This window comes from Glycine max, chromosome 7 (assembly GCF_000004515.6).
Source record: "Glycine max cultivar Williams 82 chromosome 7, Glycine_max_v4.0, whole genome shotgun sequence".
NCBI classification, from domain to species: domain Eukaryota; kingdom Viridiplantae; phylum Streptophyta; class Magnoliopsida; order Fabales; family Fabaceae; genus Glycine; species Glycine max.
The window spans coordinates 1106747-1132269 of NC_038243.2; the positions used below are offsets into that span (position 1 = coordinate 1106747).

Here is a 25523-nt window from a genome sequence, read left to right on the forward strand (position 1 = left end):
TTAATAAGTTTATGAATGCATTCATTAATTTGCATGAAGATAAGTATGAGTGTCTAATACATATGAATGAATGTATATTTTTATAATTCGGGACCCAGATAGTATTGTAACAGTATTAAAAAAATATTATTTATACATTTTTTTTTTCTATCCTATTTTCATCTTATTTTTCTCTCTACTCGCCCTTTCTATCACTTATTTTCTCTATATACCTTTTTCATTTCTTATCATCTCTCTTATTTTCACCACAATACACCCCAAAATGGATGTACAATATCATGACTCTTACTATTAACATCTTCTCGCCGATTTTATCCCAAGAAAAAGAAAAGAGAAAAAACAGGTATACTATACATGGCATGTTGACGCGAGTACGTACTCAACCTTTTTTGTGTACAACAACTGAAATAACTCTCATGCACATGTAATCAACCCTCATTATTGATCACCACAACTCCCTCGCACAAAATCTCAACTACTTAGCTCTACCATAGTAAATGAAAGAAACCAAAAGTCATAATATTATACGGACTTGAGAGTTAAGAGTAATTGATTAGTTAAAGAGAAAAATCACGTACACACAAACCAAGTGAAGTAAAGTAGCTTCAGCAAAGTAAAGGATATGCATTGAGTTAAGTCAGTTAGTTAACCAGAAGAGACAAGTAACGAGATTAGTATCAATGGAGAAGGTATGCATAACTACTTTACGCGTTCACATTTAATGGCCGTGCCTAACTCCCATCCTCCTCCTTCAATAGGAGTCATTTTCGGTTGCCATATAAGTTCTCACTTTCTGCTACACTCAATGCACCCAAAGGTGCAAAAATATTAAGATGATAAACATTGGAGCACTTGTTGTACTCTTTGCATTTCTCTTCCTCAGTTGTGCCTATGCACAAGACACAACAACCCTTGTGCCTGCAATCATAACTTTTGGTGACTCAGCCGTGGATGTAGGGAATAATGACTATCTTCCCACCCTTTTCAAGGCTGATTACCCTCCTTATGGGAGGGACTTTGCTAACCACCAACCTACTGGGAGGTTTTGCAATGGCAAATTAGCTACTGATTTTACTGGTAAGATAAAGTTAATTAAACCATCAAATTATATAGAACTTGTACCTACTTAGATTAGATATGAATATATATGTATTTTTTGTTGTATAACGGTAGTAAGGAGATTTTAACCTAAGACCTTAGAATAATTACTCAAACTCCCCCCACTAGACCGACCCTGGTGGATTTATAGAGTAGTAGTATATGTTGCACTGCTCACATATATATTCTTATGCTTTTAAGTTTCATTTTTGTTGGAATGTTTCCTTTTGCAGCTGACACTTTGGGTTTTAAGACCTATGCTCCAGCATATCTTAGCCCACAGGCATCAGGGAAAAACCTCCTTATTGGAGCAAACTTTGCTTCTGCTGCATCTGGTTATGATGAAAATGCTGCTACTTTGAATGTAAGTTTGGAATGAATAACCTCACGTATGGTTTTACAAGAGTTCTGATTTTAACAATTTCTTTTATTCCTTTTGTTGGCAGCATGCGATTCCGTTGTCCCAACAGTTAAGTTATTTCAAGGAATACCAAGGCAAGCTGGCCAAGGTAGCTGGCAGCAAAAAAGCAGCCTCAATTATCAAGGATGCACTGTATGTGCTCAGTGCTGGAAGCAGTGACTTTGTGCAAAATTATTATGTCAATCCTTGGATCAACAAAGTATACTCTCCTGATCAGTATTCATCCTACTTAGTTGGTGAATTCTCAAGTTTTGTTAAGGTATTTTGTTAAACTATTGTGGTTATTTTTGCTACTATATCTTAGAACATATATATATATATATTGTTGGAGAACTATAAAGCAAAATAAAGACAAGTTAAAAGTCTATATAAGCATGGAGGAGTTGATCGAGTCCAATTGATTTGAATCTTTGGAACGATATACCTCCTATGTTTGATATAGATCCAGCCCAATCCACATTTAAATTAGTCCAAATGTTGAAAAATTAATGGTTCCACTGCTTTGTTTGAACACAGGACTTGTATGGATTGGGAGCCAGGAGACTTGGAGTGACTTCACTCCCACCATTGGGTTGCCTACCTGCTGCAAGGACTATATTTGGTTTCCATGAGAATGGTTGTGTCTCAAGAATCAACACTGATGCTCAAGGATTTAACAAGAAGCTCAACTCAGCTGCAGCAAGTCTTCAAAAGCAACTTCCTGGTCTTAAGATTGCAATTTTCGACATTTACAAGCCTCTCTATGACCTTGTTCAATCCCCTTCAAAATCTGGTAGACAATACTTTGACTTAAATTAATTAATTATTCAACATAGGTCCTGTTTGGATAAGTTTCTTCATGAGTACTTATAAGAGAAGAAAATAAGAACAAAAAAAATAAATAAGCTATGCTTAAGTTAAAATTAATTTTTTTATAGAAGATAAAATCATTTAGCTTCTCCAAATAATTGATTCTAACCTGTCCATAGTTAATTTTAGTTTATGGAAGAAGTTTCTTTTTTTTGTAAGTGCTTATAGAGAAGTTCATCCAAATAAGGCCATATATAGTAACATTCATATCTTGCAGTAAAATGATGTTCTTTCTAACCAATCTTATGATGCTTTATAGGTTTTGTGGAGGCAAACAGAGGTTGCTGTGGTACCGGGACTGTAGAGACAACATCCTTGTTGTGTAATTCAAAATCTCCAGGAACTTGTTCTAATGCCACACAGTATGTGTTTTGGGACAGTGTCCATCCTTCACAGGCTGCTAACCAAGTTCTAGCTGATGCATTAATTCTACAAGGCATATCTCTTGTCACATAAAGACTCGTGATTATTTATGTGTTAGAATTTATTTTGTACAACTACACATCGTGAAAGTGATTCAAAAGTTTGCTGTTTTTCTTTAGTTTGAAAAAAAAAACTGTACTCTATTTATTTTAGATCTTGAGAAATTTCAGATAAACTCATTTGTAAACCATTTTATAATAATAGAGAAATGTTTGCTTATTATCTGTAAATGCATTGTTCCATTTTTGGTAGCTAGACTTGGACTAACATAAATGAAAATCCAATCATGGAGAATTTTAAGCAAGATATATAACGATCAGAGAATTGTCATAATATAAGGAAACATATAATAGAGGCTGTCAAATAAATTATCCTGAGGGGGGGGGGGGGGGGGGGATTATAACTCATCCGAATATATACAAAACAAAAAACAGCAGATTGAATAGACAACAGAGACAACTTTGTTAAGAGGGTAAAGAACTAACACTTTGTTTCCACCTCACAATCTGCCTCAGCAGATTTAATAGTCAACAGAGACAACTTTTGATCAAGTCCATGTAGCACTGTGATGAAAATGCAGCATATGCCTAATTCCTGATTTACCCTTTCTCTTGCAAAGAATCATAATGATGGCGCTTAAGTAATTAATGATACTTGGACACCCCATGATTTTAAACACCCCATCAACACTTTCATTTCTCTCTATCTCTTCATATCATGCCTGTATTTTTCTCTCTTTTTTTTCTCCCTCACTAGGTGTTGAAAGTTGAATAGCATTGTGGGTGTCCATGTATTTTTTTCCATGATATTAATTCTGACATCTCAATAGTTTTCAACAGTATTTTGCAATATAATTAATATGAAGAGATTACCGATTTCAAAGAAGCAACTAACAGCAAGAGGAATGAATCGCTAGAAGTTTAAAATTTTGTCATACTCTGAAGTGAACTGCTGTTCGTGAATGCTTGCCTATGATTATAAATGCATCCTTATTTAATACATGGTTATTTGAACAGCCCCTAACGGCTATTGTTGAATATACATCAGGATTGATTAATAAATCACCTGCTAATCTGTGATATTCACTGCTGGAATGAGGTAAAATCCTTGCATATAGCTAATAAGTTAAAATGAACTATATGATGCTGATCTTCTATGTGTTCTATGTTTGAGGGTTCCACTGGAATCTTTTATAGCTTCAGCATATTTCACCAAATTAGATTTCTCCGTGCCAGAAGATTCTGAGAAAGAATCAAGGCAGTTTTTGAAATCTACTGATCTTCTTCTCCTTGCACTGAAATTCTTGGAGCTTCCTGGGGTATGGCTATCTGAATTTCTCCCACTTTCTTCCTTCAAACTCATTGTCCGGTTAAAATCAAAAGAAGTTCTAGATGTGGCAGAGGGAGTTGCATACTCACTCCTAGGACCCTCAGTTCCAGCATCATTTCCAGTTGATATACTCAAGCTGAAATGTGAAGAGTTGCTATTGCTGTCTTCTCGAGACATTTATTTTTCTTTGAATGTAGCTCGATCACATTGATTCTGGCTACCTTTGCCTCGTATCAACCTCATAAGCTTGCTAAAAATCCTTGACTTTCTTGTGTTGTTAGCTTTGACCTCAGATGCATTATCAAGAGGAGAATAGTCTTCACGCTCTCCGGGGTCTGTGAGAAAAGAAGCCTGGGAAGAGGACCATTGGTCAGAGTCCATATCAGAAACGCTCCCTCGCCCTTCATTGCTAGCATATTCAGGTATAAGTTGCTTGGCTTTCTTCTCAGATGTAGGACTTAAGCTTTTACTCAAGTCCCTTGCAACTGTTTTACCAGGTGGAGGTTGATAACTTCGTAGTTCATGTCTCAAGCAAGCATTTATCCACCGCAAATAAACTAACTCTTCAGGATCTAAACTCTATCAGCATGTAGTTGCTAAAGTTCTTTCGTCAACCCTTAATTCTCTTTTCTAAGATGCTACCCTTCTTCCTTCAGAGCATGTGCCTGCATCCAAAAACATAAGGTGAAATTGTGTTGAAGTTTAAAGAACAATGGATTGTTTATAGGACCCCGTTTGGATAAACTTTACTATAAGTACTTATAAGAGAAGAAAATAAGAAGGTAAAATGAATTGATCTTGTTGCCTAAGTTAGAATCAACTTATGCATTTAACTTTTATAGAAGCTTTTTTCATTTGACTCTCCATAAGTTAAAGTGTATAAGTAATCTTATTACCTCAGGGTCTTCTAGAACAGCATTTGCAAGGATCTGAGTAGAATCCAATCTTCGAGCTAAGTCAGAATTGTCCATCTGCAGTCTCAAATTAGATTTCCTCAACTGTTCTGACTCACACTCAAGATCCTTTAGCCTTTTCAGCCTTATCTGAATCTCTTGGTCGTTAGCAGAAGCTTTGTATTCGTGATCTTGCAACTTGGCAACTTTTTGTTTAAGATTCATGATATGCTCCCTATTTTGTTCAGCTTCATACTTAAGTTTCTTCTTCAGACACTAAACTTTTGTTTTTGCAGTCTCAAGCTCAGTCATCATGTTAGGAAGAAGATGCTCTGCTATGGAAACCTGCCATAGGGGTAGTTATCATTCTAGAAGTAGTTATCATTTTGTTGTAGCAGTTATCATTCAGTTGTAGACATGCAATTGTGTATAAAAGCTCTATGAATCAATGAATAAGACAGAGAAGAATATTCGATACTTAGCTTTCATAGGAGGCCTTGGTCCTCGAAACCAAGTAGTGTAGTTTTCTCCCACCCCTCTGTGAGAAGCACCTAGATTCAGAAATTTTAGCTGGACTAGCTATTGCTATAATCATGGATGGGTCCCAGACATTCCTTATTGAAATTCAGGTATTTTCTTTTGTGCTTTGATTATATTAAATATTTTAAGTTGGAAATCACATTATGAACTTCCAACTATATTTGGCAGTTCTGTTTTGACTTTTGAGAAACATCACCACCATCACCCTTGTCGTCAATTGTAATATATCGCAATTTTGCAAATTGCAAGCCATTCTAGGAAATGATAATACTTACAGAACACTGGGTTCAGTATGTGCCAGCAATGCAGTATTTGCATTCTTGGAATTTTGGTTCAAATATAATACATGGTGTTGAGGTTATGCAGTATTTGCACCTCAGTACCGTCTGTTGGAACTCATATTGGGTTGAACCCTAAGTGCTAATCACAATATGCTTATGTAGACATGTTGTATATCTCTAGTTATACTTCTTAATTGTCATTGTCCTGTAGTCATTTTATTTCTCTTTATTATTTCTTTCGTAGTCAAATGAAGCAATGAGTGAATGCTCTGCTTTCTTAAAAGAAATCAAAGTTATTAATGTTTAAAATACAATGTGTAATTTGTAGTAAATCCAGGCAAGTTGTTACTGAAATCTTCTGATCTACTTGCTATGGCTTTCAGTTTGTGGTGTTTATGCTTTCTTCATGTCAGCGAACAAAGCTACTAGGAACACACTATTATAATATTATCAGCATCTTTTGAATCTTTTTTTTCTACTCTGACATCCTTCAAAAGAATTATTACGCTAATTCCAGTGGTATTTTGCAGGCACTTTGTCTTTCTGGTTCAACAGGTTCAAGGCAAGTTCATGGGATCCAACTAAAAAGAGCTGATATGATCATATCTGTGAGTTAATGTCTCTCTTTTGTTAGTATTTTTATTACTGTTTTTATATCATATGCTCATTTTTAATATTCTCTATTCTTAATGGAAAGTGAATAACAAAGGTATTGATAGGTTTTGTTTTCCTCATTCAAAGCATAAGCTGCTGTATTGAAATGAATGCTGTAAAGTTGTTCTTGACCATCTGTCTTTCCCTTGAACTTCAGGTTCTTATAAAGCAAGCAGGTCTTCCTCTCCAAGAACATGTAAGCCGATTTATGAATATGATATCATGTCAATATTGAAATTTTCACAGAATTAAATCCTCTGAATAAACAAATAAAAAAATAGCGGGAATATCGAAAAATAGTGCCTACTACTTCGCTGGGAGTGTGCTCTGCATCTTTCTTTTTGAGAATTTAGAATTTCAATGAATTACATTGAAAACAAACAAAAATATTCACATCTGGCTTCTCTATCTGATTTTTGCTTGATCATCTGGAGTTTTTCTGCAAAACTTTTTGTAAGTTAACTTATCATTCATAATCATACTCGTCCATCACATCACTTAAATATGTAACCATTTACGAAGTCAATTGCCTGTTTGGTGCTTATAATATCACCAGTTCAGATATGTTTTTGTTTTTATATTCGTATTGATTGTATTTTATTTCCTTGTCCTGCCTTTATACAACAGGCTGTATTTTTTAATTTTGTTAGTGGATTGGCACTGGCTGAAACTGCAGGAGATCTTGCTATAGCTGCAGCAATTTGCAGCTGGTTTTTGTTTAGGTTTTTTTTCCTAAATGATGTAAATTTTGTTAATCTTTATCTGACAATGATCATTGTCTTCTGAGGATTGGGGAGGGTATTGTTGACCATTTCATGCACCTTGTTTGGACAAGTGAATTTTGCTTTTGCAGCCAATTTATAATAAGCTAAACATGATTGTTGCACATGTGCATTTCGTTTTCTCCTATTCGGTCATTTTTTTTGGTACATAAAAATTTAGGGGGACCATACAATCATACGTTCCAATATACTATTATAGATTATAGATTTTAATCTTAATTAGTTTAATTTATTACGTTTGTCTTCTTTTCCCCTTTTTCAGTTGCTTGGAAATCCCTATTCTAAATGACATTGCATTCATTGGTGAAATTGACCTTGGTGGTGAGCTTCGCATGGTGAGCATGTTCTTTGTCATGTTAACGTTGCTTTTACGGTATTTTAAGGTCAATTTAGAGCCTTCAGTAGCATGACCTGTTGAATAACATGTTAAACTCTGATAAAATTTTGCGTCATGTACCCATATAGATCGTAAAAGTTTTTTCTTTGTGGGAATAGTCATTTGCCCGTTAGATCTCGTACCTGGTGTCTTCTGTGTTACCTTAAGATTTCTAAATACTGATAATGCTGTAAAGATCTTGTGGTATTGAACTTGTATTATTTATGTGATGATACAGGTTCCTAGAATGGAGAAAAGGGTATATACCGTCACGAAATTGGGTTTCAGAATGTGTATAGTACCCAAGGTGGCTGAAAAAGCTTTGGGAACTGAAGGTTTTGAAAAGATGGAAGTTGTTGGTTGCAGGAATCTGAAAGACATTATTAATACTGTATTTCCCAATCTAATGAGAAGAAGCCAGTGATTGGTCACAGACAATATATTTGTTTTCATAATTCATATATTTAGCTTACCAGTCATTAAATTTTCCGAACTTGAATTTTATAACTAGAATAGAATTAAGACCCAAGTTTTCATACTTTTATCCAGGCTATATTTTGTTCAAGCGATAAAGTGGTGTAATTATTGAGAATTTTTACTTTCAAAAGAGGTTAATCAATATTGCGGTGAAATTGAGGTAAAGTTTACCAATATTGAATTCTCGACGTAGTGTGCTTGACACAATGGGACAACATCCTGACCCAAACATTGGTTTAATAAATGACTGTTTCGGGCTTTCAGCTTTAAATCGTCATCATTGAATCCAATTCCCTTTAAAACTTTTGAATTACTTACAAAATATCAAACATACCATTAGAGGATCTACAATGGAGTTGTTTATGTGAGTTGCCTAAAAATAAGACATGTTGGAGCATTTGACATGGCATTTCTTATACAAGCACAACGTTGTTTAATTTTATCAATGAAAAAGGTACTTTCTAGGCCAAGAATCAGCAGAAAAAGAAAAGAGAATTGAAGTGGCATTGTAAAATAAGCAACTCATTTAATAACCAAGCAATGATGCTCTTGACTTGACTATTAACTTTTGCATTGAATAGTTACATGAAATTAGTCTTTTTTCCCTTAATTTATGGTTCTTTTTACAGGAATTGTATATATTTTCATGTCTAGTTTAATTTTATAAAATAGATACTCTCATTTTGTGAATTAATGTTGGAACCACTTTAGTTTCAGGCCAAAAGAAGATAAGGTTCTTGCAGCTGGTGTTTCGCTAAGCGAGGCATATGCGCTTAGCGAGTGACATCTGCTAAGCGAGGCACATAGCTCGTTTAGCGTGATGGAAAGTCCTAGAAGATGATTAGTCAGAGATGTGTTCGCCCAGCGCGCCACAAGCTCGCCCAATGAGTTATTTGTCTCTTCTCGCGCTCAGCGCGCCCAACTCGCTAAGCCAAATTTCACTAACTTGCGCTTAACGAGACAATCTTGCTAAGCGAGCCTTCAGAATCTGAAATATCAAGGAGTCTTTAAAACAATTAAGTTAGCATAAACTAAAGAGAGGAGTCGAAAAACAAGCCTCCAAGAGAGTTTAGGTTAACGAAGTGAGATTAGGATTCTAGAGTTTGGAGGAGACATCCTCAACCATTTTTAGTCATTTTCTTCCCTCAAAATTTGTCCTTTGTGCTGAAAGTTCATTACTTGTAATGAAAGGCTAAAACTCTTGTTGGGAAGTTCTGTTGAACCTTTGATGTAAAATTCTTCTACTATCTATTTAATGTTGTTTTTGTGTTTATTGCTTTTATCTATGCTTATTTTTGCATGATTGAAACTTGATCACTCATTTATATGTATAGTTAGGATTTTTAGTACTGGGAAGTGCTTTAAAACCTTAGAACTTAATAGAGTAAGCTAGAAAACTATATGTCTAGAAATGGAGTGCAGTGATTTAGTCCTTATTATAGTGTAATTTTAATGCAACTCGTTTAAACCAAGTTTGTTGAGGGATCAAGGACGAGGTTTAAATAGAGTTGTTGAGGGATCAAGGACGAGGTTTAAATAGAGTTATGCCCATTCACTCGAGAGATCTTGGTTTGGGTAATTTTTCAGAATAAGAACACCAAGATAACGTTAAATAGAGAAAAATATATAACAACATCAAACTAGATTCAGTAGAACGACCCAACGCTTTTTATTTGACTTTTTTTACTTCTCAATCTCTAAATATTTTAATTTGTATTTAACTAGATTTTCACACAAAAATCCAACTTGACATTTACTTTGCTTTTAATGGGAGTGAAACAAGTTCCCTCTGGATTCGATACTCGGTTCTTACCATTTTATATTACTTGTGCGAGGGACTTGGTACACTTACCGATTAACGTCGCAAAGGAACGAATATTGACTCATGAGTTAACACTAAACAAGTGCATGTAAAAAGAAAACACTAACTAGCAGCTGGTCTATTGGCCAGGTTTAATTTCCCGTTTGATGTGTAGTGATATCTTTAGGATTCAAGAAGCTAGGTTGATTGGTTGAAGACAGTAACCTTGCCCACATGCGGTCAGTTATAACAACCTTCTTCTCAATTTCATTTATCCGCTGCACAATACAAACCAAGTTCAATTTACAATGAACTAAAAACTGTACTGCACAAGATTACCAAGTTTTCAATTTCAATGTATAACATTAATAAAATATTACAATAACATCATGATCAACCACAAATTAAATAGGCAAATCCGACAGGACCAATCTGAGTGAATTTAATTAGAATGCAATATCAGTCTAAAAGTTTTTTTACACAGTCAATTTCGTAATAATTATTTTAAAAATCATATCTACAAGATTTTTAATTAGTTGATAGTGTAAATCAAATAATTACTTGGTGTGCTTAATTGTTAATAACCACTTTGTCTCTTTAATTCTCAGTACCAGTTTGTTATGGGGATAAAAAAAAACGGAAGTAAAAATTTCATGGACCAGTTTTCATTACAATTTTTCTAAAAATGCTGGACCATATTTATAAAATTATTTTGCTCTCATTTGTACCCCTATATACCAATTTGATGTTTATGCCTAATTATCCTGAAAGTTTGGCCCCTAATAAAAGGACAAACAAATAAATTACAAGCATAACTCTATTTGTGTTTTTACTTCCTTTTACAGTGTTAATTGAAATTCAACCAAACACTAGTAACACTATAGCAAACAGATTTACTAGACTAGAAAATGACTTACATAAAATGGAATATAAGCATGTTTGCCATTGACCGTGCCAACTGCGAAGCCTGTGTATCCAGCCATTGCACCATGAACAGCACTTTGAGCAAGGAGAGTGCAATGTACATTATCAGATGCAATACTTGGAACAGCACGGATCATGTAGGTGGGATCTACCGGACAGAAAAAATTTCAATTGGTTAGAACATTTACTTTATATAGGTAACACACTACCATTTGCACCAGTAGAAAGAAGAGAGCTCACCAATGTACTTCAGAGTTATATCCATCTTTTGACTTTTTGTGAAGTGATCCTAAAACAGAAATAAATAAATAAACGTATAAATTTATTACTACGAAAACTGAAAAAGAAAAAATCTGCATAATGAGAATCTCGTGGTTAGTATAATAGGTCAATTGCTTGAATGTAGTTTGAGAGCAGATGTTGTCAAAGCAAGATGGCTAACGAAGTTGTGAAATAAAGATATCCAACACAGCAGTTGAAATTTTTTTACATATCAATGTAGCTAATATTAACAATGAATTCTAAATTTGATCTAGTTACATGTGTTTTTTTTCTTCAGATTCTTGGAAGTAACGTACTTCAAAATTGTTAACCATAGTGCAAGAAAACAAAATGTTTAATAAAAAATACATACTTAAGGAGCATTATTCCTGATGTTTTACCTTAATCTTCTGGGATAACCACAGACCAACATCTTGAAGTAACTTGTTGCCAGAAGCTTCCTGCTTATTTGTAGCAGATAGGCTTTCTGAAATAAGCTCATGACCTGCACCTTCAGAAATTACTATAACCATGTGCCCGTTTTCTGCGAGTCTTTTCCTAATGAACTCAAAGAGTCCACCTGGACCCTCGAGGTAAAAAGGTGACTCTGGAATTAAGCAACAATCCACATCTCGGCTGGCGAGAGTTGCATACATAGATATAAACCCTGCATGATTAGGTAATGTCAAATAACCATAACAGCTAATACTACAAAAGAAGAAAATGCTAAAATTAACAGATTATTCAGTGGTAAAGGTGCAGCTTCTAGCTGATTCTAAAGGATAGGATAGTCCCAAGGTGTTGTTGGAAGGTATTGGAATTGAATATTATTTAGATAAGGCTCCTCTAAATTGAATTTTTCTTTAAAGTACGCAAGAAGGGGTGTATCCACCCTTGATTGAATTAAAAAACTATTGTGGTCTTAAACCTTGAGATTTAAGTTTGGATACAACTTACTCACATTAGAGACAAACTCACTTTGGGGGAATTTTTTTTATATTGTTCTTATCGTGGAAGATGGTATTGCTAGAAAATACAAGACCAACTATCATGTAGCCCAAAGATCTAAATGTTACTTACATGGACCAAAATAGAAAAAACACTGATATTCTAGAATGAAGATGTTGCAAATTGCAAAAATGAGAAACGTCTGAAACAGTTGAAAAACAATGGAGGTACAATCTTGCAAGATCACTAAAGGATAAGTGTTTGCCAAAATGGATGGCTCTGAAAGGACTAAAACCAGATCTTTCAGTCACCAAAGAAGTCATTAGGCATGAAAATGATCAAAAATGACAATAGAATAGCTAGAAAAACAAGAAAATGGGGAAGAATTATGAAAAGAGTTTTCTGTTAAGATAATCAAGCATCACAGCAGCTTACAGGTCATCTTTCAGATCTTCTACTCTATATAACTTCCATCAGGCTAAGCTTGTATTGTAAATTACGAAATATAAATGATACTTACCACTGTGACGACCCATTAACTTGACAACACCAATACCATTCTCAGTGCTTTCTGCTTCCACATGAGCAGCATTTATGGCTCGTTGTGCCTCTTCAACAGCAGTGTCAAAACCAAATGACTTATCAATAACCTGATTCAGGTACAACATGGTTAATTAGGTGACAGTTTAAAAGTAAATCCTTTTTATATTTTCAGCAAAGTAGCTTCTATTGTAAGGCTTCAGATGTCCAATTCAAGCATGCTCACCGGGATGTCATTATCAACCGATTCTGGAATTCCAACCACTGAAACTTTCAAGCCACGTCTTCTAATTTCCTGTGTGCAAATAACAAAACCTTAATTGCCTAAAAAAATCAACTTTCTGCATACCAGCATTTTAACAATTACCTCAAAAATCACAGAAGCCCCTCTCTGAGTTCCATCTCCTCCAAGTATGTAAACCTGATTAATTCCCCGATCCTGGATGCTATCAACAATCTTTAACGTATCATTGCCTCCTTCTCCTTGAGAGGTACCAAGGATGGTTCCACCACGTTTGTGGATGTCATTCACAACCTTTGGCGTCAATGGAATAGTATTGCAAGAATAAAAACCTCTATACCCTCCCTGCATACAATTGAATTGAAGTGGAGGAAAAGAGAGAACACTATATTACACAATGAAAATGCTCATGAAAAATTTCAAATGAAACTGCCAATCTGTCTCGGTTAGAAATAACGAAGGCACTTAGAGTGATTGGTACCTCTATTCCCAGTACTTTGTGCACCCCATACATATGGTATAACCCACAAACTATTTCCCTGATCACTGTATTTACACCAGGACAAAGACCTCCACATGTGACAATACAAGCATACACATCCTCGGACTCAAAATATACCTGGGAAACATTCAATCATTGTTGTCTGTCACCCCATAAATCACACACACATTGGTGGCAGCCAAACAAAACAAACAAACAGACCTTCTGACGCGGCCCAGCACGGCGAAAATGAGTCTCTCTTGGGCTATTCTTATGTACAACTACCTAGACAGAGAAACAGAAAATTGAATCAACAATTCAGGAACACTGTAATGAAAGAGAGAACAACAACTTGCCTTTTGAGCAATAGTATCATCCACATCAACAGAATGCTCCCTGGTGATGCATAAACCAATAAAAATTAACATCAGATTGAATCACCACAGCAATGTGCAAACAGCACCAGGAAGAATTAATTCAAACTTCAATGTTGATAGATAGTAAGTAACCTACTTAACAACTGAATACGAAGGATTATCTTGCAACGGATTAGGATATGTCTGCATGATCAACAACAACAAAAAAGAATCAGAGGTCAGAACATGTTTGTAATCAATGGAAGATATACATATAAATATATACAAACTTATACAAGAAGCAACACAAAGTAGTGTCTTTCTTTGTCCTCAATGTGTTTTTAGCAAATAAAAGAGAAGCATTTGGAGAAGAAGAGGTTACAGTGAGGTGAGGGATGTAGTCAGATAGATGAGGGACATCTTCAAGGACATAGCCAGCATGTCCAGTGATGATGTTGTGTTCAGAATTGGACATGGTGGAAATGGAATCACCACTTGAGTTTTTGGAGAGAAGCTTTGTCAAAAAAAGTAGAATTTGTTGTGTGTAGGAGACAACTCAGAGCAAAGCAAAGGAATCAATTTGGTTGAAACAGAAGATGAAATGGAAAAGTTCCATAGAGTGGATGATGTGTTTGTTTATGGCCGTTGATGATGAATCCAACGGCCAGAGACACGCGTGGGTTGATTCACCTTAAGTTAACTTACGTGTACTAGCTAGTCCAACGTTCGTCGGTCGAAGTCGAACACAGAAGACAAGAGAATGCTAGAAATAGACAAACACGAATTAATTTTTTATTTTGTTTAGTTTACATTATAAACACTATTTTACATGTATTATAGATATTAATTTTTTAGAATAAAACATTTAATATTTAATTTTACATGTATTTTTATTTTAATATAAATTAATAAATCATTATATATAAAAAAATTGGTTCTTATTTTATTATAATTTTAAAAAAATTACATAAACTAATATATACATTATTTTTTAAAAAATATTTTATATATTTTATAAAAATTATGTAAATTTAAAATAATATTTAAACAATCTAAAAAATTAAAAATTAATTACATTTTATAATTAAAATAAAAATTTATATTATTTATACATAAAAATAAATTTACATAATTTTTTTAAATAATTTATATATTGCTTTATGCTATTTTCTTGATTTATATAATTGGTATTAAAAACTTATTTACTAAACAATTTTTTATAACATGTTGGTTTCCTAAAAAATTAAATTATTAAAATTTTTATCAATTTATATAATTAGAATAAAAATAATTTATATATGAAAATAAATTTACATAATCTGTATAATTTATATATTAATTAATGTAACTATATTTATTTAAATAATTAGAGTGTATCTTAAAATAAATTTATAAAATAATTTATAAAATTGAATTATAAATTAGTAAAATAAAAATAAAAAAATATGTAAACTACTCAAAATAAAAATCTATAAAATGATATAAAGTGAAATATGTCAAAAAAATATTAAATATTTTTTTAATTTAAAAATTTTACTAATTCAAAAAATAATAATTCTTAATTATTGATACATACAAAATAATGTTTATAAAAGTTAAATAAATAAAACAAGTATCTTAGTAATTTATTATCTTATCTTAAATAAAAGATCATGAGTTTAACTTTTATTAAGATAATTTTTATTTTTAGTTTATTTAACCAACTATCACATAAGTATTATGTCTATAGCTTACTTAAGTGTTACATGAGTAGTGTCACATCAAAATTAATGTTTAACTTTTGAATGATCAACAAATACAAGAATCGAAATTGTTTATTAATCAAAAATAAGAAAATTAAATACCTTGATTTAGAAATAAGGGGATCAAAATTACAATTTAGCCATATATTTTCATATCTTGAAAGATTAATTATTAACTTTTCATAAAGAATATCTTAGGCACATAAGGAAGATTTAAAAGTATCATACTCAAAATTAATTTTACTAAAATAAAGAAAAAGTTTATTTATCAACTATACTAAGTAACAAGCATAAAAATTGATTTAATTAAAAAAAATACCCTTACCATGCACATCATAAATATGAATTAATGATTACACAAGTTATCCTTTTTAATTGTAATTAAATTAATTATAATCAAATTAACGATTACCAAATCAACAAAAAGTTACCCTATTTAATCAGATATCACAACGAAAATATGACTTTTTTGCATTCTATTAAACGAACCCATATTTTTGTTGTGATTAATGGGATGAAAAAAATTAAGTAACAGAAGTACAATTTTGATTCAAACAAATTTTGGAACACGTGGGAGTGAAAATAGAATTAAAGGAATAGGAATAGAAATTCCCCACAGCTAAAACTGTCCCATTTAAAATGTGGTGGTTGTGAGGCCGAACTTTACTGGGCCAGATTCTAAAAGCCTGGGTAGCTCCAGTCCAGTACTTATTGGTCTTGATAATTATTTTAATTTTGATTAAAATAAAAAATATTGACCATTCCAAATTAATCTGATTCTCTATTGTGCGTTGCCCTGCTTCAGCTTCATAGGGCTTGTTGGCGGTGTCATAACTCGTAAGAAAACAAAGCTCATCGAATCGAAGTCCTTCATTTTCATTCTCTTCCTTGTCACTGATCGTCATGTACAGAGTTGCAGCATCATCATTCAGAAGGCATCTCAAGGTCACTACTAACACCATCGTATTCGTATCATCCCTTTTTATGTTTCATCCCAACTGTATTATTAATGTTTTGGATCTTACCCTGATAACAAAATTTTATTTTGATAGGTAAAAAATGTTTTTTTTATTGATTTTCTAGGAGAATTGGAACCCCTTTATGATTCATTATATGAAATTAAATCCACTCAACGGTTTTGCTAATTCCTAGATTGTTTTTTCATGTTACAATTGATTGTTTTGTTATTCCCATAAAAAAAATTTGGTAGCATTCATTGGTGTAATGGAATATTTTTTATTGTGTTGAATGCTGCTCTTTTTGTGTGATGAAACCATGCGATTAGGGCCATGGAGGTAACTTGGGATCCACTAGGTTTTCAACTTCAGCCGCGGTAGCTGCAAGGACTTCATCAGGTGGTTTGTTTAGCTGGCTTACTGGAGAGCGTTCTAGTGCTCTTCCTCCTCTGGACATGCCCCTTGGTGGTGTTGCTCTCCCCGATTCACTTCCAGATTACGTCGAACAAAGCAAGACCAAGATCACAACACTCCCCAATGGACTCAAAATTGCGTCAGAGACCTCTCCTGTATGTGCATGTTTCTAGTTGTTTGGTCTCTTGATATGTTTCAATGAGAATGTTACTATAAGATTTAATTTAACTCTGTCAATTCTTCTAGTTTTTTTTGGCTTCTTGATGTTTTCAATGAGAATGTTACTGTATGTGCATGTTTCTAGTTATTAGGCGTCTTGATGTGTTCAATGACAGTGTTAATGTAAGACATAACTGTGTGTGCATGTTTCTGTTTTTTGGCATCTTATATGTTCAAAAATGACAACGTTATTATAAGATATAGCTGTATGTGCGATTGTGCATGCTTGTAATTTTAAGGTGTCTTGATATGTTCAATGGCAATGTTACTGTAAGATTTAATGGTGTGCATTTGGGATTTTTGGCTAGTATATTGATTCCCCCTATTTTGTTGTTAATTAGAACCCTGCAGCTTCAATTGGGTTATATCTTGACTGTGGTTCCATCTATGAAACGCCATTGTCAAGCGGGGTTTCACACTTGCTAGAGAGAATGGCTTTCAAAAGCACAACAAACCGTAGTCACTTTCGTATTGTAAGGGAAGTAGAAGCAATTGGTGGAAATATAGGAGCCTCAGCCTCTCGGGAGCAAATGGGTTATACATTTGATGCATTAAAGACCTATGCTCCACAAATGGTTGAATTACTGGTTGACTGTGTAAGGAACCCAGCCTTCTTGGATTGGGAAGTCAATGAAGAGGTATTTATTTTTTCAAGTTTCTCTTTTCTCAGGGACTGATCTTGTAATTCTTAGGTCAGCAAGCTCATTCATCATTTTCTTCAGCTAATGGGCAGGCTTTTCTCTGTCTGTTTTATGATCTACAATATGATGGATAAACAATTACACATTCTTTTCATAGAAAAAAAATATGACCCCTGTCTAGTGGGGTAATGCTTGGTTGTTGAAAAAAAACATGGGAAAGTAAAACACCTTTAGTGTCTCTTTATAGTATTATATAGGATATTCCTTTCTTACAAGTATAGCTACTCTTTAATCTCCTCCTACAAAGTATATGAAAAGTAGACAAACTTATTCAGTATTTTTCTTTTTTTACATTTACATATTCTGCCCTTTTAAGTTTCAACTGTACTAAGTACTAACTTATGCTGAGCGCAAAATTATTTATTTTTTTGCCCTGTCTTTAAAGTATTTTTTTTCCATTTTCATTTCCCCTTTGTGGACTGAGAAGCTTATACAAGCCTTGGGAGAGCCACACTGCAATAGCAGAAAATCTAGCCAAACCATTAAGGTGACAACTGGCAAGGCCATATAAACCACACATTAATATCTCATTCTCCCAAAGTGGAACTTATTCCCATAGCTTGCAATTAAATCCTAGCATTCCACCTTGTTCTGCAGCCCTGACACCCATGCATATGATTGGAAGGCTTTGTTTCCAATTGATATGAACCTTGAGAGAACCAAAACCACACCATGAAAACTCACAGCCATTATGGTGGGACAACCCAACGACATATAAAACCCATGATGGAATCCCATACTTTTTCAGCATTGTAATCAAGTTACAAGCCTTGCAATTTGATCCTAACAGACTCAAAGGAGTCTTGCTAAAAGTTGCCATCCCCATTTTGTTTGTATAGTATTCTTTGTTGATAGCTGATATTGCATTCCTTCTTAACCTGTTGTTGAACCATCTATTGAAATAGCTTCGGAAGGTGAAAGCAGAGCTTGGAGAACTCTCTAACAATCCCCAAGGCTTGCTTTTGGAAGCAATTCACTCTGCTGGTTATTCTGGTGCATTGGCTTTTCCTCTTTTGGCTCCTGAAGCAGCACTGAACAGATTGGACGGCCCCAATTTAGAGGAATTTGTTGTTGTAAGATCTGTTATCCTTTCTGATACTGCATGAATCCTACTGGTATTAGTTTATGCAACACTTGTAGTTTTTACCATTTTCTTTTTGTTATTCCCCCTTGGTATCTATTTGAGAATCTAATTGTTGCTGGATGTAAAAAAATCAGGAGAATTACACAGCACCTAGAATGGTACTTGCAGCATCTGGGGTTGAGCACGAAGAGCTTCTATCTATTGCTGAGCCACTTCTCTCTGATCTACCAAAGGTTCCCCGTCCTGAAGAACCAAAGTCTATCTATGTTGGGGGTGATTTTCGCCGTCATGGTGAAGGGGTGTGTATAGGTTTTTATACATATTTACATTTTTCTTGTATCTCATTCTTTTCATTTATCCCCTTCAAAGAAATATTGTTATTTACCTGCAAAGATATGTTGCAAGGGCAGGGTACACATGTTGCTATTGCTTTTGAAGTGCCTGGTGGCTGGCAAAAAGAGAAAGATGCTATAGCTTTAACTGTTTTACAGGTACTCCATTTTGTGTTTGAGTCTGATAGAATTACTGTATTTTGTTTTTTGGTCCTTACTTTTGTTGCACAATAAAGGACAAATGAAATGATTGAATGGAAGTAATAATTCTTGAATTGTGCAGATGCTTATGGGAGGAGGTGGATCATTCTCAGCAGGGGGGCCTGGAAAAGGGATGCACTCAAGGCTATGTAAGTTTTACCTGTACTTTCTTGTCCGCTGTTTAGTTTGGTCAGCTACGTGCTTTAACATTGTCATTATCTTAAATTAAACTCTCCATTTATCTGTCTAATGTGCACTTCACCTTCCTTCATCATTTTAGTTTCATGCATACCCAACTCTAATATTTTAACTTGTTTTGCATGTACAACTGAATCCAGATCTTAATGTGCTGAATGAATATCAACAGATTCAATCTTTTTCTGCATTCAACAGTATCTTCAATAATACAGGACTGTTTGGCATCTATGCAAGCACTGTAAGCAAACACTTGTCACTATTTCTAGACATTCCTTTACTCAAAAAATATATTTTTGAATATAGATATGTATTTCCTTCTTTTTCCCCCTTTGAAAGGCTGGGTTATTATGTCTAGGGGAACAAGTTGCCTTATATTATGCAATGTTGTTAGAAGCTAGACAGCCTAGACTCAAAATGTGCTTATTAGTTGAAGACAAAGTTGTCTTGATGAACATTGATCAAAGTGTATGGCTAGTTTGAGGATTATACATGGCTTGTTGATGACCTTTGAATTGTTACTCATGAATTATGATTGCCATAATTAAACAAACTAGTTATTCTACTTTCTTTTCCTTTTCCCTTTTGATTAATTTTTAATATTATCATGGGATTGGACAAGAAATATAGGGATTGGAGATGTGTTGCTTTTCTTAACCTTTGTAAAGGATATATGCTCTTTTTGTATAGGGGAATTTCTAACTATGTTTAGTTCTGAGTTTTTGGAGAGAATGATGATAAAACAGAGAAACAAAAATAGGAATATTAGGTGGCACTTGGTTTTAGTGTTTTCTGTTTCCATTTTTGAAGAAAACAAAAAATAAGAGTGAAAATATGTTTGTTTAAAATTTAGAAAACATTTTCTCTGAAAATATTTTCAAAAACAGGTCCAAAACTGAAAACAACACATCGACATTTTCAGTCTTTTCTGAAGAAGTGAAAACATGGTGGCACCTAGAGTACTTTCTTCTCAATACATGTTTTCTAAATCTTGAAAATTTGAAAATGAAAATAAAAAATAAACACTCAAACCAAGCACCACCTTACATAGTGTTAATTTAATTACAAAAAATGACCAAGGAGAGAATTCTCCTTACAAGGGTTTCCCCTTCACAAAGTGTTTCCCCTTTATACAACTGAACTAACTAATGTTCAATTCCCAAATGACAACAAATCGCAATCTATCCCTTCTAATCTATTCTCCTATTTAAGCTTATTCCCTACCTCTTGAACTGCCCCAATACTACTGTTTTAACTAACTACTCTTGTGAGAACATTTTTTAGAGGGAATAATTGCTTTTTTTTTTTAAATCTTTCTTATGAAACTGCCAAAAATAAGTAATTACTTCTTCAAAATAAGCTAAACCATAAGTTAATAGTTACTGCTTAATATGTTATGCTGAGGTTGACACATTCAAATTTGTGCATGTAGAGCCCTGATTTTGTGCCAAAAACTGTTGATATAGCAGCCAAAGAACTAATAGCAATTGCTTCCCCTGGACAAGGTTTTACTTCTCTCCTGTTTCTGCAGTATTTTAGTTAGAATCTTTATTTGTGTGAAATTAAACTAGCATTTCTTTCGATGACAGTTACACAGGTACAGCTTGACCGAGCCAAAAAATCCACAAAGTCTGCAGTTCTAATGAATCTGGAATCTAGAGTATGCTCTTGCCTTCTTTAATACATAAACTGTAATGTGTTAAATCCTTTGAAAGCTTCTCTTCTATTTAGACTCCTTTGTTTATGCATCATTCCAGGGGCATCAATTTTTTCAATTTCTATTTATCTATTAGTCTTCAATAATGTTAGGAACTGATGTTATTAGACTCAGTACTTAGTGAAAAGCTTACATTTACCTCATCCCAAAGAGATGTGTGGGGCCTAAAACCTACAGCATGCGAGACCCCACTTGACCAACCCCTTGGGTTCACAGTTCCCTTTATACACATCCTCATGTATGTCTCATTACCACGGTTTTATCACCTTTTTTTTTGTGTTTTCCTTTGAACATGTCCACCTCAAACACAATTTTCATGCCTAGCTTAGCCAGGGTCTCCTTCCCTCCTGAAACTATGAAAGCTCTTAAAAAAGTATGCCGATTTAGAATCATTGCATGCTTATGCCTTGTGATTCTTTTTTGAGAAATGCTAGCAACGCACTCTCAACACGTTCCTCCTAACACACTCTTTATAATTGGTTGAAATTTATTAGAAGTCACAATTTTTTATAGGTCCCACTTGTTATTTAATGACTCTTTTCTGATTTTGTAATTTTTAATAAATTCTAACCAATGATAGAGTGTTAGGAGGAGTGTGTTGCCAGCACTTCTCTGCTGAACTCTGTCTGGTTAGATTTCATTTGGATCTCATTCTTAAAATAATCATTTTTTTGCAGATGATTGCATCAGAAGATATAGGAAGGCAGATTTTGACTTATGGAGAAAGGTAAACAATCAATCTCAAAAGACCTTAAAAAAATTCTTTTCGTTTATATGTTGCTGGCACCTTTTCTCATTTTACGAATATACTCTATTCACAAGCTATAATTCTTGAATGGAAGTGTATTGTTACCCTTTTCAGGAAGCCTGTGGAACAGTTCTTGAAGGCCGTAGATGAAATCACGTTGAATGATATCACTAAAATTGCTCAGAAGATTATTTCCTCACCTTTGACGATGGCATCATATGGGGATGGTATTAAGTTTTTCCTTTCAAGAATTTCTTTACTAATTGATAACTCTAGACTTGACTGAGAAACATGATTTCTTTCTTTTGTGGCAGTCATGAATGTGCCAAGTTATGAATCTGTTAACAGCAAGTTCCATGCAAAATGAAATTGCATGTGATCCACCTTCGGCTCATCATATTTTCTGGATCACAAGCATGCCTACTTCCAATTTTCAAGAGCAATATACACCGAATCAGCAATGCTGAAAATAAATCCCAGAGAATTTTTTTGTGCGGATCTGAGGAACCATTGTTCTTGTTCCATGTTTGTTTTTTTTTTTTATAACGATTTGCCTTACTGTATTAGGTGCATCGGTCTTATGGCTAATGTGCACCTTAATTTTTTATTTTATGAACTAATTCTCAAGAGAGCACGAAAGCCAAGCCACGCATGAATAGATCAAGAAAAATGCAAGTAATAATTTTCTAACATGTTCTACAGTTTCTCTTGGATATATTTATTTAGGGTTTATTAAATATTAAATATAATCCATTAAATAAGTGGCAGGTCTTGTATCATTTTGTTGGCCCTATTATATCAATTGTTAAATTTTTAAAAAATGAACAAATGTTTGACCTATTTTTTAATGTTTTAAATAATAATTCATAGTCAAAATATTTCAAGATTTTTGTTTAGAAGTTTAAAACATGTAATATCAAAACTATAATAAAGGTTTTCTACTAAAAAAAAGGGATCCACAATGAAGATTATTTTTCTTGGTTCTGCAGAGAGTATAATAAAGGCAATCGTACTATGAAAAATTCATTTGAAATATTTAATAAAATTAGTTGATTAACTTACTGATAAGTATTACATATATTTAGTTAATAAAAAAGTATTTTCTAAAAAATAAAATAAATAGTACAATAAGTAAAACAAATTGTGTAATATTAAAATGAGGTAATAAATGAGTAGTTTTATTAAAGTATTTATGCTATAAACTAGTGAAACAAGCTTATTTATTAAATATATTTTGTCAAACAAAATTAGAGTATATATATGTGGAATATATTTGATTAAAGTACATTTTTTTATACGATTTGCCTTAGCTACATTTTTTTAAAAAAAAGTTTCAAAACAAAAAATGTGGAATATATTTCCTTAAAAATATGTTCAATACTAAAAATACATTCAAAACCCTTATCTAAATGCATTGTTTGGAAGGAGACCATAACAAAAGGAAATTAAAAAAAAACATTTCTTTCTTGATTTGACATTTTTTATCACCATGTAGAATATTCATCCATTTATTAATTTATGTTGGATAATCTTTAGTGAGATTTTCATCTCAATTATATTTTTTTATCCATAAAACTTAAACCTAAAATTTTATTTAAGGAAATTAAACTTATGACCACTCATATCAACCAATGATTTGCTGGTTTCCCGATTTGACTTTGACAACACGTTATGAAGGAAAAAATCTTATAAAAGTAAGTTGAATTCATTTTTGCAATCTACCCAATTTGGGTGGAAAGAAAAAGATGATTTTATAAAATTAAAATATCAAATTATTCTTATTTATACATTTTTAATTTTTATTATAAATATTTATGCCATTGTATGTATATAATTTCTTTTCTTCTACTTTATGTATAGCAAATAAGAAAAAAATATCTTATATTTTATTTTCTCTTTTACCAAACACCTTAAAAATCATTGAATAATCTTTTTCCTTCAAGGATGTGTTTGAGACATCGAAGAAAATTAAATTATTTCAATAATTGATTGAAATTGATTATAATCAGAATCAATTTTTATTTAGATAAATTTATTAAAAAAAGTGATCCCAAATAATTTCGTTTGGATATAACAAAAAATTAGCTTTTACACTTTCACATAGAAAGAGTATGAAAACAGCCGGGGGAAAACTGACAAAAAATAATCATAAGTTATAAATTTTTAGTTCATATAAACAACTTATTTCTTAAAAATAAAGTTTTTTTCTAAATCGAAGTTAAGATTCTAAACATCCAACTGGAAACAACTTTATTTTCAAATAAATAAGCTGAAATTTGATATTATAATCGTTCCAAACATGCCTTATTTTCTTTCTTTTCTTTTGCCTTTTTATTTTGCTAACAACTTTATTTTTCTAATAAATAAGTTGAAAGTTGCTATCATAGCTGTTCCAAACATAATTCTTTTTTTTTTCTTCTACTTTTTCTACTTTTATTTTGTTTCCTAAAACAAACAATTCTAAAATATAGTTTAAAATCCAAATTAAATTATTGCATTAAATATGATTTTATACTATAATCAAATAAATAATAAGTTAACAAACAATTTACCAAATCTATTGTATACTTTAAGTCTTGAATTAAATATACTTTAATCATAAATATATTACCTTTTACAGCGAAAATGTACAATAATGTCAGATATTGGATAAAGTAGTCTAAGAAATTTGAAAATAATGAGCAGGAGATAGTCACGTGGCAATAGAGTGTTGACAGAGGATAGTGTCCTTCGAAATTATGTGCAAAATGATTACAAAGTTGATGTGACTGAGCAGGAAACCTACCCTAAAAAGAATTCAAAATAGTGATATGGTTTTACTCATCCACGGCCCAGCCAGGCAAATTTCCTGCATGGGTTACTTTTAGAAACATTTTCCCGAAATGAGTATGTTTCTAAAGTAATCCCTGCATGGTGCTCTTTTTTACGTAGAGACCATGCAAATCGCAAGGAGGAATGGCGATTTCGTCGTCGACGCGACAGCTGGCACCAGTGTCGCCATCTTCAATGGCGTGTTGCACCAAGCTTGGACTCGCCAGTTTGACTGGCGAGTTGAGGGTAGGGTTTGCAGTTCCTAGGTGCAGCTATTTCCGACGCTGCAGTCTGCAACCTGCAATGGGCAGTTCCTAGGTGCAGGGTGTCGCCAGCTCCAATGGCGTTTTGGTTGGCCAAAATCACCAGCACGAGCAGCGATTTGCCTTGCTTGGGGTTTTTAAATCCCCCTCCCCTGTAGACCATTGACGCCTGAAAAAGATAGAGAAGAGAGAAGCTTGGTGGTGGGATTTTTGCTGGTGCTGAAGAAGGATTTGCCTTGCTGTTGTGCTGTTTGTGTTTGAACAAATTTCTTTTTTCAGTGAGTTTATTTAATTATTTTTTATTTTATTTGTATGCTGATGATAATTATAGTTTTATTAATATTTGTTATTAGTATTTTTATCTTAAGTTAGTTTTAGTTAGAATTTATAATTATAATTTTATTAATATGTGTTATTAGTTTTTTATGTTAAGTTAGTTTTAGTTAGAAAGGATAACTTTAATTT

The 25523-nt window shown here is 33.2% G+C and overlaps 3 protein-coding genes and 1 long non-coding RNA gene across 12 annotated transcripts; 3 read left to right on the top strand and 1 right to left on the bottom strand.

Moving 5' to 3' along the window:
- Positions 1–807: 807 nt before the first annotated feature.
- Positions 808–3017, top strand: LOC100815273 (GDSL esterase/lipase APG-like). Its single transcript, NM_001255632.2, has 5 exons — positions 808–1077; positions 1332–1462; positions 1545–1778; positions 2036–2291; positions 2628–3017. The coding sequence occupies exons 1-5, from the start codon at positions 834–836 to the stop codon at positions 2822–2824; spliced, it is 1062 nt and encodes a 353-aa protein (NP_001242561.2). The 5' UTR covers positions 808–833; the 3' UTR covers positions 2825–3017.
- A 187-nt stretch (positions 3018–3204) lies between these two features.
- Positions 3205–8742, top strand: LOC102664653 (uncharacterized). Of its 7 annotated transcripts, none has more exons than XR_001389091.3 (8): positions 3205–4542; positions 4618–4902; positions 5022–5642; positions 6365–6442; positions 6646–6684; positions 7533–7605; positions 7885–8396; positions 8604–8742. It is a non-coding gene; the product is annotated as an uncharacterized lncRNA (long non-coding RNA). The 7 variants fall into 7 exon arrangements; XR_001389092.3 differs by having other exon boundaries at positions 4618–4804; XR_001389093.3 differs by having other exon boundaries at positions 3205–4109; positions 4402–4542; positions 4618–5642.
- A 1073-nt stretch (positions 8743–9815) lies between these two features.
- LOC100796614 (ATP-dependent 6-phosphofructokinase 3) lies at positions 9816–14280 on the bottom strand. The gene is made up of 12 exons (XM_006582979.4): positions 14058–14280; positions 13833–13879; positions 13676–13715; positions 13542–13604; positions 13320–13457; positions 12965–13183; positions 12824–12892; positions 12578–12707; positions 11511–11776; positions 11089–11137; positions 10842–10996; positions 9816–10202 (listed from the first exon to the last, which is right to left on the bottom strand). The coding sequence occupies exons 1-12, from the start codon at positions 14148–14150 to the stop codon at positions 10077–10079; spliced, it is 1395 nt and encodes a 464-aa protein (XP_006583042.1). The 5' UTR covers positions 14151–14280; the 3' UTR covers positions 9816–10076.
- A 1890-nt stretch (positions 14281–16170) lies between these two features.
- Positions 16171–22611, top strand: LOC100810990 (mitochondrial-processing peptidase subunit alpha). Of its 3 annotated transcripts, XM_003529994.5 has the most exons (13): positions 16171–16362; positions 16703–16942; positions 17348–17644; positions 18613–18780; positions 18926–19090; positions 19202–19282; positions 19407–19473; positions 19663–19760; positions 20952–21024; positions 21109–21179; positions 21914–21963; positions 22099–22211; positions 22299–22611. In XM_003529994.5, exons 1-13 carry the CDS (start codon positions 16321–16323, stop codon positions 22349–22351), a joined length of 1518 nt encoding a protein of 505 aa, XP_003530042.1. In that variant the 5' UTR covers positions 16171–16320; the 3' UTR covers positions 22352–22611. The 3 variants fall into 3 exon arrangements, with proteins under 3 accessions (XP_003530042.1, XP_040873135.1, XP_040873136.1); XM_041017201.1 differs by having other exon boundaries at positions 16174–16362; positions 18926–19282; XM_041017202.1 differs by lacking the exon at positions 22299–22611 and having other exon boundaries at positions 16183–16362; positions 18926–19282; positions 22059–22146.
- Positions 22612–25523: the final 2912 nt, after the last annotated feature.